Genomic DNA, 20,268 nt, shown 5'->3' with positions numbered 1-20,268 from the left:
TATTTAAGTATGGTATTTCCTTATTGAAACAAATTTTTATCTTTGTAGGATTACTTGCCAGCCTGGCTGGCCGAGTGGTTAGCGTATCCGCTCTCCAGCCAAAAGGCTGTGGGTTCGAATCCCGCCGTGGGCATGGATGTTTGTGATTGTTCTTGGAAATACTAGTGGTGGTGGGTGGCAGTAGATGGCGTTGGTGTAGTTGCAATCAGTTGGTGGATTGAGTGGCGGAGACAGAGTTGTAGAGCAGGTGCCCTCCCTCGATGAGTCTTTGGATTCCCTGGAGGTGTCTAATAATAAAAATATTCATTTGTTATTTAAAATGCTCTCTACTTTATTTTGGAGTATGGTATTTGAACATTGGCTCTGTCCATATGTTTCAACTATATGGCCTATTAATCACCAGATTCATGTCTGAGTTATTACTAGATGATTCTTTCTACATAAACAAAAATAATTGTCTTTTTGAGATCTGCCTTAGAAGGATAAAAAAAAAATTCAGATTAACAAGGTGAGTTAGTGAAATAACAACTAATAGAATAATTTAGAAGAAAATTTATTGATTTCCAACTTGTCAGGATTTTGTTTTCACTATTACCATTAAAACTTCATGTGCAAACTTTGCTTGTTTACACTAGGTAAAGGATTAAATAAGAATATAATTTCTTGTCAACATAATTTACTTTGTTACCAAGTGAAAATGCTTTCTGCAAGTACTACCATTATTGATAGTATTCCATACACTTCAGAAAATGGTAATCATTTTAACTGAAAAACATGAATAATTTTTATTTATATTTTTGAAATTAAATTTTATGCCATGAAAATAGGAACTGGATATGTTATGGAATACTAAAAGGCAGAAACATTTAATAAGGCCAATTCTACCCATAGTTTGAAGATTTAAAATAATTTTTTGTAAAGAAACTTATGGCAAATAAATTATTTATTTTTCTATATAGATTGTTATAATCTATACACTGACCATGTATGTGCCACATGATTGGATATTTTTAAAATTCCCATAAATTATATTGGAAATGAAACACATAGTGTTTAACTATCTATCATTCACTAGTGTGTCTGGTTTATTTTAGGTAAAAATAAATGATGTATGCAAAACAGTCACCCCCTCCAAGTCCTCCTGTGTCACGGAATTCTTCTTCACCTCTACCTTCTCCAGTTCCTTATCGTGGCGAGAAACTTAGTGCAACTGCTAAAAGATCAAAGTTCCTAAGAAGGATAATATACTTCCACCATATGGACTTTGAATTTGCTCTCTGGCAAATGTTGCATTTATTTGTTTCTCCACAAAAAGTGTAAGTTTTAAATTAATGCATTATTCCATGATTATGTTAATTGGTAACTTGTAAATTATAATCAGATGTGACTTCTTTAAAAGCATTTTTTTTTTTAAAATTTTAACTTTATTCTAATTATCCAGTTAAGAAAAAGGAATATGAATATCTTATAGGCTGCTATGATAAATTGATAGTGTCTGCAGATAATCGCAAACTTTCAGAGTAGTATACTGTTGAAAGTGTTTGTGGACACTTTGCAGAAATTCTTAGGAAAGTCCTCTTAATTTCAAAATAAGATTTTAAAGAGGTCATACAAAATTGTATCTGTGATCAATAGTGATTTGTAGTATTTTCAAGAAGTATAATCTCATCTGCACTTACCATATTTGGTATGATGGCCTCTTAACTGGACTTCTTATAAATCTAATTAACTGCAATAAGACATTTAATCCAGTGTTTTTATATATATACTTGACCCATGCTTGAAAGAAGACCTATAGCATTATCAGTGTTGTGTGTGCGGGGGGGGGGGGAGGTATGAAGAAGGCATTTGTTGACATGTTTCTTGAACAGCTGAAAGTTGTGTAATCTTTGTGGAAGAAAAGAGAGAGGTGTTCCAAAGAACAAAGGTAGAATAAAATGAAAGAGAAGCAAGATAAATTGGTTCAGTAAGTTTGGAGTTGAATGGTAATGAATGGTGACTGGCAGCTGATTTTATATAATTTTGTAATATTATAATGAGCTTACTTAGTTACTCAGGCATATTCTGAGGCAGAGCAGTATAGGCTAGATAGAACAGAGGTAGGTTACCTGTCCCTTTTGGACATTGTGATAATATCAACAGGATGCTCTGTTTAGATGATTGCTGCAAATTTTCTTTAAAGCTGGTTTTTCATTGTGGGAAGAAATACAACCCTCCTCCTCCGGTTAAATGTGCAGCTTGGTGGTAGTAGTAGTGTATTCTACATTGACTGGAATACAAATCTACACAAAAACATTCAGAACTAAGGCAAGCCCCACATTACCTGAACTCAACGAAGTCCTGATCTCAACCCTGTTGTGAACATCTGTGGAATGAACTGGAGCATCAAGTGAGGTCAAGGAATGTCTGTTCCTCAGCAGTCCAGGACCTCATTACATACTCATTACAAGAATGAGCCCTTATTATCCCAGATTCTTAAGTCTTAAAATCCCTCAGAACCTGGTTTGGTAGAGAAACAGCTATTGGACTGGGTGTGTTACTCTGAAACAAAATAATAAAAGCAAGTGCAAGAAAGCTAATTTCATGGTTGCTATATACACTGTATGAGCAATAGTTCTTTTTGAAAATCAGAAGAATGTGTAACACTAAAATCAGGAAATTTGCTTTGCTGGAAAAGACCAGATATCAAAGAGGAGTAAGCTTCCTAATAAACAAAATCATACAAGGCTACTAAACATGCAGGAATATCAGATTGGATAGCATATGCCAGCAAAAGTTGGTAGAGCCTCTGCTACTAATGGCTCAGCAAAAAGTTAAGCAAGTTTGAGCACGGTTAGTAGTTGTAAGGGGACAATCGTTTGATGCTGTTGGCACGCTCTCCCTTGATGAGTCTTTGGACTCCCTGGAGGTGTCACATAATAATATATAATAGTGCAAATATCAGAACAGAAAACATCAAAATCATGTAAATACATTTGCAATTATGGAGATGAAAGTTGAAGTATTCTGTGACAGAGTCCATGCATTATAACAAGATTCTACAGTATATATAATTGTTAGACTTTAATGCACAACTAGAAAAAAATTTTAAAAAATAAAATGGAATAGTAAATGAAATGAAAGAGGAAATTTGGTGTTAAGCTTGATGATGAGGAACCACTTCAAAAATGCTATGAACATACATTGCTTTGAAAGAAGTCAGCAAACATCCCATTGGCAAGGTGCATCATGCCATATAATGAGGTCACACGTTTGTAACCAGTATAAATTGGAGGAATATGATGCTCCTAAGTCACTGCAACTATGTCTGGGTGAAATGGCTGCAAGAAGGGAACCGACAGTTTGAAAGAAGCATTGTGATAGGATTCCATGTTGCAGGCCTATCTGTTCAGCAAATTGGGCCATCCCCAGTCAACAGTCAGTGATACCATACTGAGATGGAAGTGCAGGGAGTAAACTGCAAGTGCTACTCACAGGAGATGACTCATCAAATGTGACCATAGTGCTATGAAGGATAACATGGAAAAACCACCATTTGTCAGCTGACATGAAGTTCTGGGCATTGACTGGAACATGAATCTGTACAAAAACATTCAGAACCAAGGCAAGCCCTTCCACATTACCTGAACTCAACAAAACACTGATCTCATCCCTATTGAACATCTGTGGGATGAACTGGAGCATCAGGTGAGATCAAGGAATGTCTGCCCCTCAACAGTCCAGGACCTCATTACATGCCTACAGGAAGAATGGCCCAAAATTCCCACTGATCTCTCATATGCTTGTGGAAAGTATGCTCCATAGGTTTGCTGCAGTTATCACAGCAAAAGGATATCCTACATTTTATTAAGGCAGGCATTGTGCTGTTTGTTCCTCACACTAATGGTATCCATTGATGATTTTCCAAGCAGTGTATTTTATAAGAAAAGACCAAACCAAAAATGCATGTGGATAAGTCCAAATGGACAAAAAAAGTGAAATAGACTATATTATTGTCGCATGTAAGAATATTTAAAAACTCAAATAAGCAAAGGACGTGATCACAGGTTAGATACAGAATGACAATAGAGGATAAAATTAACAAGATGAAATGAAATAAAGCAAAACTTCTAAAGATGAATAATGGTACTTTAGTAATATTTACCAACAAAAAATTATATCAGAAAGAAATTGCAAAAAACTTATAAAATGAATGAAAACAGAAATCTGTTAATGGATAATATATAGAAAAATATTAGTTTAGTTATTATAAGAAGTGCACATAAGATTGCAAAAGATAAAAATTAAAAATAAAAATGTATGAGTTAAATAACTCTGTTAGAAAAAGGTCAACTAATTGGAAAAGGGAAAAGAAACATGGAACTTACAGAAATACATAAAACAATCAGAAAAACAATCAGAATCAGGAAAAAAATATTAAGTAAAACGAGAAGATAAAATGATAAAATATAAAAGTGCCATAAAAGAATCTTACATTATGAAAAAAAAAAAGAAAAATAATATTAGAAGATGAAAATGGAGGAGATATCAAAAATTAAGCATTGTGCTGGAAGACATTATTTTTTGAATTTGTATAACACTACAAGTAATGTTGAAAACATTACATGGAAGCAAGAACAGGAAGAGAAGGAGAGTATTATTCCAGGAATACAAAAGTTCTAAATAGAACATATAATGAAAAATAATAAATGCCAGGAAAAGATGGAATTAGCAGCAGGAGAAGCATAATGTAAGGAATAAAAAAAAAAAAAAGTCTGTTTTTTTTTTATGTTGCTCCAACCCACGAAAGGTTACTTGCAAACCTATAGTACATTTTGTACCATGGGTGTGCTATGGATTTTTTTTCTTGTTGTTTTATTTTGTTTTATCAGTTATATATATACATAGAGGTTCATTTACTTGGTTGTTAAACATATTTTTTAAAAGAATTTAAAAAAAAAATTTTTTTTTCTCTGTTTATGTCATTCAATTCTTTAAAAAAAAATTTTTTTTTTTTTCGTGCATAGTTTAGAACATCTGCTCTAGAGACCAAACATATATATTATATTGGAATTTTACTGACTGGAAACATTGAGATAAGACAAAAACTTTAATTAGAATACAATTAGTTTCATAGGAATGCCAACTTCTTCAGGTGTACATACTATCACAAAAAAACTGGAAAAAATTAGCAAGATAAAAAAGTGAAATTCTCACATAAACAAGTTAGAAACAACAACAGTCAAGTTTGAACTGGTGTCCACATGGCAGGTCTAGTGCGGACGTTAGTGAGTGGGAACTATCTCGAGAATGCCAAAATTGAATTACTGCACTGTGTGAATCAGGTAAGCTATAACTTAAATTACTGTTCATGTGTGAGGGGTCTAGAACTATTTCTTTCGATTCTAAGATGCATCTTTCTAGTTCATCAGGTCATTTATGGATAAATTTATGAATTGAACTAGAAAGATGCATCTTAGAATCGAAAGAAATAGTTATGGACCCCTCACACATGAACAGTAATTTAAGTTATAGCTTACGTGATTCACACAGCACAGTAATTCAATTTTGGCGTTCTTGAGATAGTTCCCACTCACTAATGCCTCACGCTAGACCTGCCACTCGGACGCCAGTTCGAACTTGACTGTTGTTATTCCTAACTTGTTTATGTGAGAAGTTCACTTTTTTATCTTGCTAATTTTTTCCAGTTTTTTGTGATAGTATGTACACCTGAAGAAGTCAGCATTCTGATGAAACGAGTTGTGTTCTAATTAAAGTTTTTGTCTTATCTTGGTGTTTCTAGTTCAGTAAAATTCCAATATAAAATGTCTACAATCCGAGTAAATACCCTTTATAATATATATATATATATATATATATATATATATATATATATATATAATATTTTTTTTTTTTTTTTTTTTTAGCATAGTTCAGAAAACCTGCTGTAGAGACCAAACACAACTTTTTCAAGCCACTTCAGGCCTCCAGTAAGTGGGGTAGTGGTGTCACACTGAGTTATTAAATTCATCTCCCATCAAAATATAATCACAAACATCCATGCCCATGGTAGCATTCATATCCACAGCCCATTGGTTGGAGAGTAGGTAAGCTTGGCCAACCAGGCCCACTAAATGTCTAAAAGAGAAAGATATACCAACTACAGTAATTCCCTCCCCCCTCCCCTTATTTGCAAATTTGCTTTCCGTGGTATCATTTACCTGCAATTAACCCTGGTCTGAAAATATTAAATGGAAAATTCCAGAAATAAACAGTTCATGAGTTTTAAAAGTTTCTTAAATTTTTAAATGAAGTTGTAGAGTAGCATGATGAAATCTAGCACTGTCCCACCCAGGATGTGAATCATGCTTTTGTCCAGCATATCCATGCTATTGTTAAATTGTGAATGAAGCTATGTTATGTAATTTATTATTTTTCATTCACATTTAACATTGCTTATTAAATATTAATCATGGTTTATATAAAATTGTTTATTATTCCTTGATTAAGAATTACTAATTAAATATTTACTCAAAACCTGACCTATTATTAACTTATAAAATAATAAAATGTATAGAATCTTGTATAACTAAATATATATGGTGTAACGTAAAGTGTTATTTTATATTTAACTGTATACGTAATCAAAAAGTTGAAGAAGTAGCTTAAATATTATATGGTTCTTATTTGTGAAATATTTAATGTTATGTAATCACTCATGTAGCAGTAATATAGCATACATTACATTAGCGAAATGTTTACGCTTAGTCTATTGTCATGGAGACGCACGCGTAAACAACCACGAGTGAAGAGAGCGTGGCGTTCGAACGTAAAGGTGGGAGTGAAGGTCAGATAGAGAAAAAGGGTAAAGAGGAAGGAAGGTCAGAGATAAGACAGAAAGGAAGAGAAGAATTATTATTAAGGGAGTGAGGAGAGAGTTTTGCAGAACCAGAAGGAAGGCAGCATACAAATAAAGAAGTAAAGGAAGATTATAGAATCCTTAGGGCAGGAATTTATGAAAATAGTGTTCGGAAGTGAACCAATAAGTAGTGAATCATAAAGTTTGATATTATAAGCGAAATCAGCTGTTGTTATGAAGAAAGGTCAATGCCGTAATCAGATAAAAAGGAAACTGGACAGTCAATGCGAAAATTCTGATTAGTTCCAGTTAATCTGGATTACGATTAAATTCTATGTTGCCCTAGAAAAAGGTTATATTGATTACTTGGAGAAAAGTGAACAGGAAAAGATATCAGTACCTAATTACTGTTGTTTGGAATAGTGAAGTGCGACTCACAGTAATACGGTTTAAACTGTGGAGAATATTTATTATGTGTGTTCCGCTAATGTTAATTAAGTTAATTCATAAGTGCTCTCTCAATAATTTGATGTATTGAAGAATTTGTCTGGTAAGAGTAGTTGTATAAGTTTTTCTATTCTAGCATTAACTGTGATATATCTCTGATGCTCAAGGACCGGAATATATTTGTTTGGAATATTGCTTACATAGAGTATTGCCTGCTGTGAATATAAACATTGAGCTGATAGATTTGTGAAGACTGAATAAAGTGTGAAATTGTTATATTAACTTGAGATAAGAAGATTTGTGTTTTTTGAGACTGTGAATAGTATATGAAAGTTAGAACATTGAATTAGCATCAGTGACCTAAGAAGATGTGTTAAGTTAATTGTATAGTTCCATTTTAAAATAGAGTTCTTGTATTTGTTGACCATATCATATATTAAATGTTTTATTTTGTTGATCTAAATATTGTGTTTGCCTGAATTCCTTATTATTGCACCGTTCATAAATATTCGAATCTTGCGGGAACCCCAAGTAAAAATGATAATAGATGATTCGGCCTAATGAGATGACTGTTAACTTAATTTAGAACTGATCTTACTATTTATATAGACTAATCTAAGAATAGGGTGGCGCAGTATAAATATAAATTTCCCTACTTTTGGATCGGTGATCATTTCGTAATTAGTTGTATTATTCATAAAAGTGACTTGGACTAGATGGTAATTAGAACACGACAGGAAAGAGTCGTCACGACACTATACTGTATATATGCCACCTGCTCATTAGTCATCATTCAGTAGCTGTCTCGGTTATCAGATTGACTGTCATGGTATCGCAATGCTTGTGTTCAAGTAACCCTTATTTTACTTAATAATGACCCCTAAGTGCAAGAGTAGTGATGCTGGCAATTTGGATAATCCAACTGTAAAGTATTTCCTTTAAGTGAAAAGATGAAAGTTCTTGACTTCAGAAGGAAAGAAAAAAAAATTGTATGCTGAGGTTGCTGAAATTCCATTTCAGCAACATAGCTTTTATTACAGTACAGGTATCCCTTGCTTAACGTGGATTTGATTAACACGCCTTCAAATTTACCATGCAAAATCATGCTCACGCCATGAGGCTGCTAGCCTCGTGGTCATCCAAATTCTCTTAATGATCTGTGTGAGAATGTGAAAGTTTTATTTTTCCCACCAAATACAACATCATTGTTACAACCTATGGACATGGGAGTCATTGCAACTTTCAAAGCCTATTTTCTTAAAAAGACATTCTCAAAGGCAGTTGAAACAACAACGGGTAAAAATGCGATTGCACTCCACGAATTTTGGAAAAAATTGAACATTAAACACGCACTTGAGAACATTCGTGACTCGTGGGAGCAAGTGTCTTCTAGTTGCATGAAAACTGTTTGGAAAAACCTGGCCAGAATGCACTAATGACTTAGGTTGTTTTCAAAATCCTGTGAACAATGTGGTCAAAGAAATGGTTGCAATTGGTGAAGACCTCGGTTTTGATGGTGTTGGTGCAAAAGATGTTAAAGAATTATTGGATTCAAAAGATTTCAGTGACAATGATCTTCTTGAAATTGAAATCAAAGGAAATAACAGTCAAAGAACTGGGTGGAATATTTCACAGTTTAGAATCGCTTAAGCAGCAAGTAATGGATATGGATCCAGTTGTTAATCGAAGAATGCTTGTTATCGTAGAATTTATGCTGATAAGAAAAAAACTAAAACTGTTTAAACGACTCTTTATAACTTCTTTTGATTAAAAAAAAATTGCACTGCAGTAACTAATATAGGTACAAGTATTTATTAAACATTTACTTTGCATTCATTTTTTATCTTTCCTAAAAGAGTACCATATAAAATGAATTATTAATACAGTAATTGATCAGGGACGAATTGTACTTTTTACCATTGATTCAGAATTCTGATATGAGCGTATATCAGAATCGCATTGATTAACGCGATTTTGATATACGCGGTAACATCAAGAGATTAATTAACAGTGTTAATTGAGGGATACCTGTATATTGTTATAATTGTTCTATTTTATTATTAGTTATTGCTGTCTCTTACTGTGCCTAATTTATAAATTAAACTTTATCATAGGTATGTATGTATGTATATATATATAGCTAAAAACATAGTATACATAGGGTTTGGTACTATCTGCTGTTTCAGACGTCCACAGGATGGGGGGGGGGGATCTTGGAACGTATTCCTGCGGATAAGGTACGTCTACTGTAACTGGAATAGTGCTTGCTATTTGTGTTCAAAAACAGGTAATAAGAAAAAGATAGAAAATTACATGCCTATAAGCTTGCTATCATAAATATATAAACTATTTATAAAAATAATAAACAGAAATATCAGATTGTTAGTGAGGCTGAGTCTGATGAAGAAGTTGGATTCAGAAAGAGCTCACAGTTGACTCAGTAGAGATTGAATCAACTAAGAGAAAAATGCAGATAATACAACCAACTGTTGTACTTAGGTTTTATTTAAAAAACAAAAAACAAAAAACATCCTAATAACAATGAAAAAAACATGAAGAAACCAAAATTATATATATCTAGTTAAAAAAAAAAAAAAAAAAAAGCAGCTGCTACTATCTTTATACATGAACAAAGTAATTTGTTCATAATAATTAAAGGAGTATGCCAAGGAGATACTATTTCACCCAAATTCAGTGCAATATTAGAATATGCTTAAGTGATGAACTAGATTGAAGTGGCAGAGATTAATATCAGTGTTAAACTAAATTATTTACCATAAGCTGATGACATTGTAATAATAGCAAACAAAGAGAACTAAAAGAGATGATGAATGAATTCAATACAGCATCAAATAAAGTAGGATTATATATAAATTATGAAAAAAATAAAATAATAAATATTGGAGAAAACTAAAGAACAAATAACAATACAGTGATAAAATAGAGCAAGTGTTCAAGAATATGTATACTTTAGAATATCTTTTACATTAGGAAAAGAAGCATTTATGAAGAAATTTAAAAAAAAAAAAAAAAGCTGGATAGCTTTTGGTAAACTGAAATTCCTATGTATTAAAATAAAACCAGAAATTATGGCCATACTTTTCAACCAGCATGTCATCCAGTTATGACTTAGATCAGAAACATAAACCAAAGAAATATTGGACAGAATGAGAGTGTAAAATTAGTGGGAGGGAGGAAAGCCATACTAAATATTAGACTACCAGGCAGAGTAAAGAATATATATGAGAAACAAAAGTGTTGGATGAAGGGAAGGAGATTTTAAAATTAAAAATGTAAATGGACAGAAGACATACTACATGGATGAAAAGTGAATATGAATAATCACCCAGTAGCATCAATGTGAAGGAAGAACAAATGTCTGGATGACCAGAGAAAAGATGGAAGAATGGCCTATTGCAGATGGTTGGAGAATTTTGGTGTCAGGAAACCACTCAATAGAGAAAGATGACAACAAATGAGAAGTGGGGCCTATATCCTAAAATGGCTATGAAAAGAGCTTAGAAGAGGAAACCAGTTGTTCAGTTGTATTGATAAATGTATTTACCTGTGTGTGTGGTTTTCTATAGTTGAGGAAAGCCAAAGATCCATCTGGTCATTGTTTAATCAGGGTATCTAGGAAGGGATTTCTATTGCTTTCTATTTCTAAAATGAATTGGAAGGGGAAAAAATTTGATCCTTGATCAAATGAGAAAGAAAGGTGTTTAGGCTCACTGTGAAGGACATACTAGAATCACTATTTTCCGGTATTAAACCACTCGGAAAAAAAAAAAGAAAATGCTTTAATTCGACTAGTTTTATGCAAAAACTATAAGCTATGAAGTAATAACAGTGTTTAAACATTTTGAAATATTCTTCACAAGAAATTTTAAATGTTATTACTTTGCTTGTATTTTTTTAATTTAAACATAATTTCATTTTAACTTCTTTGTGAGTAGTTTAATACTAGAAAACACTGACTCTAAAGGTGTTTAATGTCTGAGCCAGGTGGTAGGCCTCACCTACCCTCACCCCCCCCACCTCAACTACTTGGCATTTTCTTCAAATATCTCCAAGTAGTTGAAGGGGGGGGTGAGGCAGGGAGCACAGTCTGGACCCTCAGTTTGTAGAATTTCTCATTGCCAAATGAAATACTCCAAGACTATGATGAACTGAAACAGTGCTGAGATATCAAGAGGAAATTCAGCTTGGTTTTGGTGTCTTTAAGTGGAATGTTGGTGGATGAGGAGGAGAAGACATCAAAAACTGACCATTATATGAATTCTTTGTGTGTGTATGTGTGAAGGGGTATTGCAAGTATTAGGAGAGACCACTTTGGTTAACTGTTTGGCTAGTTTTTAGGTGGGTGACTCTATGATATTCATAATTGTGTGTAGTGGCATATTTTTTTTGTGGATTTTTTGGCAATCCTCCTCATATTGGGGGGAAAGGTCATGGGATTATAGCATTCAAATTTGTTTACGACTTCCAGTCTGTCAAGAGGTGACATTTTTCAGAAGCGTATGAATTTTTGTCTGTGTTGTGAGGGGATCATAGTTTAAAAGATAGGTAGATTGGACTTTGTATATTGGACTATTTAGAAGGGCAGCTATTTTATGAGCATAATCTGAGATGAGTACTGCAGTTGCATTGTTTTTATCTACTATCATGACCAGGGCTCTAGAAATCTGCATGCAAACTCACTATGGATGTGCTATCAGAGACAATGAGTGAATTTTCTGCCTCTTTCTAAATACATTCAAAATATATTATCTTATTTTCTATTTCACATAGCTTAAAAGAGCGATTTGTGCTTGTTTTCATTTAGTTTTCTTGAATCAGATTCATAAATTGTATTCACTAGTTAATTGTTGTAGATGGTGAATGGATCTCTGTAGATCAGCTTCTGATTTTTATTTAATTACTTTGATTATCTGCCAAAAAGTATTGTGTTTAGTGTTGTATTGATATTTATTCCTAGTTTTACTACAGATTTCCACTTTCTTATTATATAAGGTAGGAGAAAGGCTATATCTTTATCAGATTCCCTGATCAGTTTTTATTTCTTCTGTTATGTATTCATTGATATTTATGATTGCAGTGGTATAGTTATATAGGCTCTTAATTGCATTTAATAACTATTTTGGATAGCATTGGTCTTCTATTATATTCCATAATTTTTTTATGTTAACTCGGGCAAAGGTTTTTTCATAATCTACAAATGCTAGGTGACTGTAACTTCTTGTCTTTTTTCTGTGAATAGTTTTAGTGTGAATACATCAACGCAACTTCTACCCTTCCTAAATCCAGCCTGTTCTAATAAACTATCGGCAATAGTAGCAAGTCTTTTATTTAAAATTTTACTATATAATTTATATGATGTATTTAATAAGCTAATACCTCTGTGATCTTTGCATAAACTTCTATTTCCCTTGAAAGTTTATTTTTCACTTGGTTAGAATATAATAAATTTAGTTTAATCCTTTATCCAAGTGTGAGCAAACAAAGTTTGCGCCTGAAAGTATCTTCAGGACTGGGGTAAGGTGGTGCAACACCAGGACGACTCCTTGCAAAGGTGGAGCAAGCTACTAACACTCCTAGTGAAAAATAAACTTTCAACATCTTTCTCTAAATCCAGAGTAATTTATTAAAAAGGTGGCACACCATTTGGCAACTCCTATAGGTAGAGATGACCTTGCTAATGCTTCTGGCTGGTATCGCCACTTGGGCCTGGCTCCCACTGAAGAGACCTCAATAAAGGTCGAAACTAGTCTGGGTAGTGGCCCTTCCCTTAATGCATAACATTAGACATATCCGCAAGGAGATGTGTTTTGCATTATGGGAGATACTGAGATAGGAGTGTTAGTAGCTTGCTCCACCTTTGCAAGGAGTCGTCCTGGTGTTGCACCACCTTACCCAAGTCCTGAAGATACGTTCAGGCGCAAACTTTGTTTGCTCACACTTGGATAAAGGATTAAACTAAATTTATTCTATTTCCCTTATTAAAAACTGATATTAGTTTAGCCTTTTTTCATTCTTGTGGTATATTGTTGTTAATCCAACAACTATTTAACATGTTGAGGAATCTTATTTTAAGAGATATCACCATACTTAATATACACGGAGGTAATTCCATCTGTTCCTGCTGCTTTTTTAGTTTTTTTTGTTGATAAAGCTTCTTCCAATTCTGTCATTTCCAATAAGTCTATTCCTGTATTTATATTTTTATTTTTTATTTCTTTGTTACTAAGGGATGGATTGCACCATATTTATTTTATTATATATATATATATATATATATATAAGTGTGTAAACTTTGTCGGTTCACAAATATTTAATTAAAGTTTATAAGGCAGAAGCTGGAATAAGTTGATGACATTTATTTACTTAGTAACATGATGTTTCATCCCAATTGCACAGGATTTCTTCAGGTGTAAATATACAAACTAGTAGACAAAATAGTAAGGACTAACAAAGGTGACAACTGTTATGCAGTTGTACAGAAGAGACTGATGTTATTTTTTAAATTATTTCCAGTTGTTTCAAACGTTCTGCATGTTTACGCATTCACGTGAACATGTTTGACTAATGAAGGCCAGGATGTATTCAGAAAATTAATACTTTGGTTAATATTTAAATGTTTAGGATCTAATGCTATTTCTAAAGATTCCCATATTTTTCTTTCTGTTGTATCATAGCAATGGTATAATATTTCTGATTTATCTTAACTTGTCTCATTTGCAGAGCAGCTTGTGGGTTAGCTGAAGACAGCATTTGTGATAACAAAGCTGAGGCTTCATTTCTATGGTATTCATTATTTCAAATGTGTTCTTCAGTGCATTGTTCAGTTGATTTTTCTGTCTGTCCATAGTAAGATGACTGGTAATCTCACCATAGCCGATAAACACACCTGGATATTGAAGTGGTCTATGTTGAGGTTTTCAGTTTTTTATATATGTATATATAACTAAAATATATATTATTCTTGCAACATTAAAAAAGTCAGCCTGTTATCTCAAAAGGCTTGTTTCATTTACTGAGGTTATGGACTTAACGAGTTGGTGAATTCCTATAGGATATTGTAATTCTGGTGTTAAAGTTTATATATTGCTTATTATTACTTATTATGAAATGTTACTTATTATGTTGAAAGAAATAGAAGGAAAAAAGTATTATATAAATTAACATTAAATACCATACTTGTTTTAAATTTTAAACACTATTTTTTATCCAAAGATACATGGACATATTAGTGACATACTAATTTATGTATAAATATCTTAACTTCTTTTTTTTTTTTTTTTTTGTATTCTGATGTTACTCATAATGGAATATCTAGTATTATTCTTATATATTTATACAGAAGAGCTTTATATCTAAAAATGCTTGTTAACTTTTCTAGGTATAGAAATTTCCAGTACAGGAAACGTGAGTACATCTTTTATTTTAAAAGTGGTAAAATAATGTCAGAATTTAACATAATAGACTGACTAGTTAACAACATATTGGTCATATATCCAACTCTTTTAAAATTGTTTAAAGAAATATGTATAGATGTGTGAATTTTTTTTTTTGATAATACTCAAATTCCCAGACAAGATGAAATTTCTCTTCTCATAATTACCTTGACATCAGGCCTCTCCTGGCATAAACGCATCACAACCATTGCATCCTCAGCTTTCAAAAAACTAGGATTTTTCTTTACTCAAGACATTACTTCACCTCGAAACAACTGTTAACCTTATACAAATCACAAATCCGCCCAGCTATCGAATACTGTTCTCACATTTGGAGTGGGGGAGGGGGGTCCTAAAAGTTCTCTCAAAATGCTTGACTCGATACAGAGGAGAGCAATTAGACTGATAAATGACCCATCTCTTACCAACTCACTCCCCCCACTTTCACATAGACATTTAGTCTCTGCAATTTGTATATTCTATGAATATTTCCATGGAAAATGTTCATCTGAAACAGCATCAGTAATTCTCCAACTCTGTACTAAGCCCATTAGAACATGTACTGCTGCCACTGTAACGATGGCTGTCTGCCTATATTGTAAGCCTGCTTGGTTACCGTGCTATTGTAATATCTTTATTCTAATTAGCAGTGCACTTTTGCTTTCGTAATCTTTCTTACTTATTCTGTTAGGTACTATGTTTATCCACCTTTCATATTTACTAGTCGTATGCTTATAAACACTGGAAAATTTATTTGTTAAGACTGTAGTACCAGTATTTCTATATCAGCATAAGACTCAGTAAAACGTCTGGTAGAGCTCTCTCTCTTACTAGCATAAATTCCTTCAATAAAGTTTACGTAAACAGTCGTGGTTCTGAAGTACTTAAACTATACTTTTAATGCCTTAGTTGTTTCCCGCTCACAAGTCTGAGTTTATTTAGGAACAGTGCATTGTAAAATAAAAGATCAGGTGGCACTCTATTGACATATAAATAAAACACATTTATTTACATTAATAACAAAGTCATCATCATCATCAAATTCCTGCCATGTACCCTCAAGGGGTGTACAGGATATGATAGTACTACATGAAAAAAATTGCATTATTACTAACTTCCTATCTACAATTTTCCTCCAAATCAGTCTGTTACTTGTCAAGACTCCAACATTATCAGATCTTATATTTCTATCTTCTAAGGCACTTTGTACCATATCTATCCACCTATATCTTGGTCTTCCTCTGAGTCGTTTTGCTGCCAACCTGGCAGAGAACACTTGTTTTGCTAATCTTTCTTCGCCCATTATGTTTAAGTGACCATACCACCTGAGATTAGCTCTGCTAATGCATTCCTGGATGTTGACAATGTCAAGTTCTTTCCTAATATCTTCGTTTTTAATATGATATTGCCATTGATGCCATCTGTTCACGCCTCTAATCTTTCCCAGGACTCTCATATTTTTGGTCTCTGATCAAGTGTTTTACTTCTGACCCAGCTCTCAGATCCATAAGTTAAAACTAGTTGAACACTGTCTTGTATACAGCTAATTTAGTGTTCAGACTAATTTCTCTCTTATTCCATATGAATTTATTCAATTGACTTCCTACCATACCAGCTTTGCTGATTCTGTTATCTATTTCTATATTTAATTTACCATCTTCACTAAAAATTGTGCCTAAGTAGCTGAACTGTTTTACTTGTTCCACAGGTTCTCCATTCACAACACAGTTGACATTTTCAATGATTCTGCCTATTTTCATTGTCTTTGTCTTTTTATTGCTGACCTTCATACCATGTCTATTACAAGTTATTCAATTTAGTCAGAGAATCTTGCAGACTTATAGCGGATTTATTTAGAAGTATAACATCATCCACATAAAGCAAAGAGCTGACATTAATATCTCCAATTTGTTTATCATGTTTAATACCACTTTCCTTCATAATGTGATCCATATAGATAATGAATAACAGAGGGGATAATGTACATCCTTGTCTCACACCAGATTTAACATTAAACCATCTTCCTGTACTTCCTTCAATTTTAACTGCTGACTTACAACTCAAATACAGACTAAGTATTGCTTGATATAATGCCCCATTGACACCATATAACTGTAGCATATTGAATAGCTTCTCTCTTGGCACCTTGTCATATGCCTTTTCCAAATCGACAAAACTTAAATACAGATCTGTGTTATATTCCCATGCTTTCTCGACTATTTGTCGTAAAGTGAAGATCTGATCCTGACAGCCTGTATTTGGCCTGAATCCAGCTTGTTCTTCACCAATTCTTCCACAATTCTTCTCAACCATTTCTCAAGTATACTTGCATAGAACTTGCCAGGAACACTCAGTAGGGAAATACCTCTGTAATTCTCACATTCAGTTTTATTTCCCTTTTTATATATGGGTACTATGAGAGCTCTACTCCAATCATTGGGAATTCGTCCCTCTGTACAGGCTTTCTGAACTATGCAGTGCAGACACTGTAAGACTCTTTTACCAACATACTTCAGCATTTCTGGTCAAATATCATCTACTCCTGCTGCCTTTCCACATTTCAAGCCTTTGAAGGCTTTTTCTACTTCACGTATGGATGTGTATTCCTGACTGTATGCCTGGTCAGTGTTTTTTTACCACTGTGCTGTCATCACTGCTTATTTCATTTAGCAGTTTTTCAAAGTAATTACTCCATACTTCAAGGATATCTTTTTCTCCCGTTTTCATGTTTTTTATCATTTCACCTTTATCATCTATAACTCCTTTTACAGCATTCTTTCTTCCATTCCTAAGCTTCTTCAACAACCTCCAGAATATTTTGCCACCTTCTTGATATTTTTCTATATTCTTGCCAAAGTCCTCCCATGACTTTTGTTTAGCTAGTTTTACACAGTGTTTAGCATTCTTGCATTTGTGTCTGTATTCTCTAAGAGCACAAGCTGACTTATTTGCCAGGAACTTTTGATATGCTTTATTCTTTTCCTTCGCCGCCTCTTTAACTTCCTGTGTCCACCATGGAGTTCTAATTTTTCTATCCTTGCAGACAACTTCACCACATGCCTCTCTAGCTGAATCAATCAGGGTTTTCTTCAAGGCTTGCCACTGAATCTCCAATATTTGGTTACTGTTCTCAAACTCTTTCATTTTTCCTTCAATAATCTTTGTGTATTTTAGTCTACAGTTCGCATCTGAGAGCTGCTCAACTTTTATTCACTTTAAAACTTTCTAACATGTCATTCTTTTCAATATGAAATTCAATTTTATCCCGCTCAAGACTAAATAGTGATCACTTCCAATTTCAAATCCTCTGTAAACTCTGGTGTCCTGCACCAGGGAGAAAACATCACTATCAACAATAACATAGTCAATGAGACTTCTCTTATTCCTTGCCTCTTCTCTCCATGTGAATTTGTGCACATTTTTATGTTGGAACATTGTGTTAGTAATAACCAGTCCATGTCCTGAGCAGAAATCCAACAGGTATTTGCCATTATTATTAGCTGTGCTCTTTTCTCCAAATTTTCCCAAAATATTTTTGTATGTCTGACAATCACTTCCTACTCTGCTATTTAGATCCCCAACATGGACCAACTTTTCCTTTTTCATTGTGTCAGTAGCTTTGTCTAGTGCCTCAAAAAATTCCTCCACTTCTACCTTAGTAGAACTTCTGTGGGACCATAGGCACAAATAAGTCTCATTGTCCAGTTCCCCATTTTGATATTTGTCCAAATCAATCTACTTGACACTGCCCATTCAAGAAGATGAGCCTTGCATTTTGTGTTGAATACTATGGCTACTCTTTCTTTTCCTTGATTTTACAAATTGTAGTTACCCTTTATCTTTTCATATATTTTTCACTGCGTGACTTAAAAATCAAATTTTATCTTCGTTAAATTCTTCTACTCGTATCGCTCATGTTGTTATAAGTAGCGAATTTATATTAGATGTACGTCAATTGTTTACCATATGAAATTTTATTGTTGAAAATTGTCTTCGTTTTCTGCCAGGAAAGCGCATTAAAAATCATAAGTGTGTTAATCTTAAGCTGATCACTTTATTTTCTGGTGAGTTACATACAATATGTAATGCTTTTTTATGTAAAAATTTTATTTTCATAGTAATGAGCACTTAGAGGGCTTTTGCAATATGTTTGAAAACGAAATTAGTGAATTAATTGATGGGGAAATAGATTTAAATGAGGTGGAACTGGTATAATTAATAGATGACGCCGAACCAAATGACTGGGAAAGTTCTGCCGAAGATTCTGATTGTGATGAATACGTTAAAGAATTCAGTTTAAAGAAATTAGGAGAAGAATTGTACTTGGCAAGGAAGTTATCTACGGATAATGATCCTTCAATGGAATGCTCTGGAAAATTCATGAGACGATTGGATATTGTTTAGCTCCACATTATGAACTTAATAAAAAATTGCAGCATAGTGGTAAGCAAGGTCTTATTACTGATGTCGATAAATAAAACAGCCGAAGTATGCAATGAGAATTATATAAATGATGTACAAGAAATTTCAAGTGATGATGATGTCTGGCCACTTGTAAATAAAGAACATCTATGAAATGTTATTTTTGAAGACAGTAATGATGATTAAAATATGCACTTTATTTTATTTTGCCTAAAACATTTATGCGTTATGTGCAATGAAGTTTACGTAAAATTTGTAATTTTATAAGTTTATACTATGTATTTGTTTCATAGTTTATATGTTTTCTTAACTTACATGAATTACCTGAATTAAATAAAAAAAAAAACTATTTCGGAACATAACCATACTTTTTTTTTATGTGATCTCAGTCTCGCATAATGCGATTTATATAACGCGCCATTTCTATGGAACCTAACATCCGCTTTATACGAGGGTCACCTGTATGTGCTTTTGACATTACTTTAAGTATAGTGGTCTCAAAGGTCACAACTCCATTACAGTTCATCTGTTAATGGCTCTAACACTAACGATAAAGGGTTAACAGTAGAGTAAGGTAATTATAAGTTGAAAAACAGAAAACCACTCATTTTTATCATTTGAAATCCATAAGGTGATTCATGTATTTATAAGGTAGTTCCACTCTGGCTGATAGGAAGCTTAATGTACCTACGCAGTAAGCATCCATAGTGAAGGTGTTTGCGAGTTGTGTTTCTCTGACTAGTGTGTTCCATATACTCCCACTAACAATAAACTTCTGATGCTGTTCCTTCAAATCACACTTCATTGTATGATGTTTCAGTCACATGATAATAACAAAATCTTGATAGAACTGCAGAAATTCATCATATCCATGTGGATTATATCCAGAACAGTGTGGAGTTACGGTTCTCAATAAGCACTATGTGAGGCTTACTAAGAACCATTATAAGGCTCATTATGCTATTCATCATCACGAACCATGGGCTCACTGCCCGTTGATGTCCGATGCCTACTTCACTATCTTCTTCCACCTTTCTTTGTACAGTGTCACAGTTTTTGTACATCCATTCCACACCAGTCTTTTATATCGTGTATCCATTCTCTGTA

General features: G+C 33.3%; 1 protein-coding gene across 3 annotated transcripts in view; it reads left to right on the top strand.

Annotated features, from left to right (window-relative positions):
* Unc50 (Unc50 RNA binding protein) overlaps positions 1–20,268 on the top strand; it is a 130,018-nt gene that overhangs the window by 29,245 nt on the left and 80,505 nt on the right. For 2 of the 3 annotated variants that reach the window (XM_090396770.1, XM_090396771.1), the window contains exons 2-3: positions 1,095–1,316; positions 14,685–14,710. In XM_090396770.1, the coding sequence (XP_090252896.1) occupies positions 1,105–1,316; positions 14,685–14,710 (238 nt within the window). In that variant the 5' untranslated portion in view covers positions 1,095–1,104. Of the gene's footprint in view, positions 1–420; positions 509–1,094; positions 1,317–14,684; positions 14,711–20,268 lie in introns of those variants that run through there. The other variant, XM_090396772.1, reaches the window with a different exon arrangement.

Source organism: Typopeltis vanoorti, chromosome 8, assembly GCF_054136105.1.
Source record: "Typopeltis vanoorti isolate ZY-2024b chromosome 8, IOZ_Tvanoo_1.0, whole genome shotgun sequence".
Lineage (NCBI taxonomy): Eukaryota > Metazoa > Arthropoda > Arachnida > Uropygi > Thelyphonidae > Typopeltis > Typopeltis vanoorti.
Note: the sequence above shows the minus strand (reverse complement) of the source record. Positions and strands in the feature narration are given on the sequence as shown.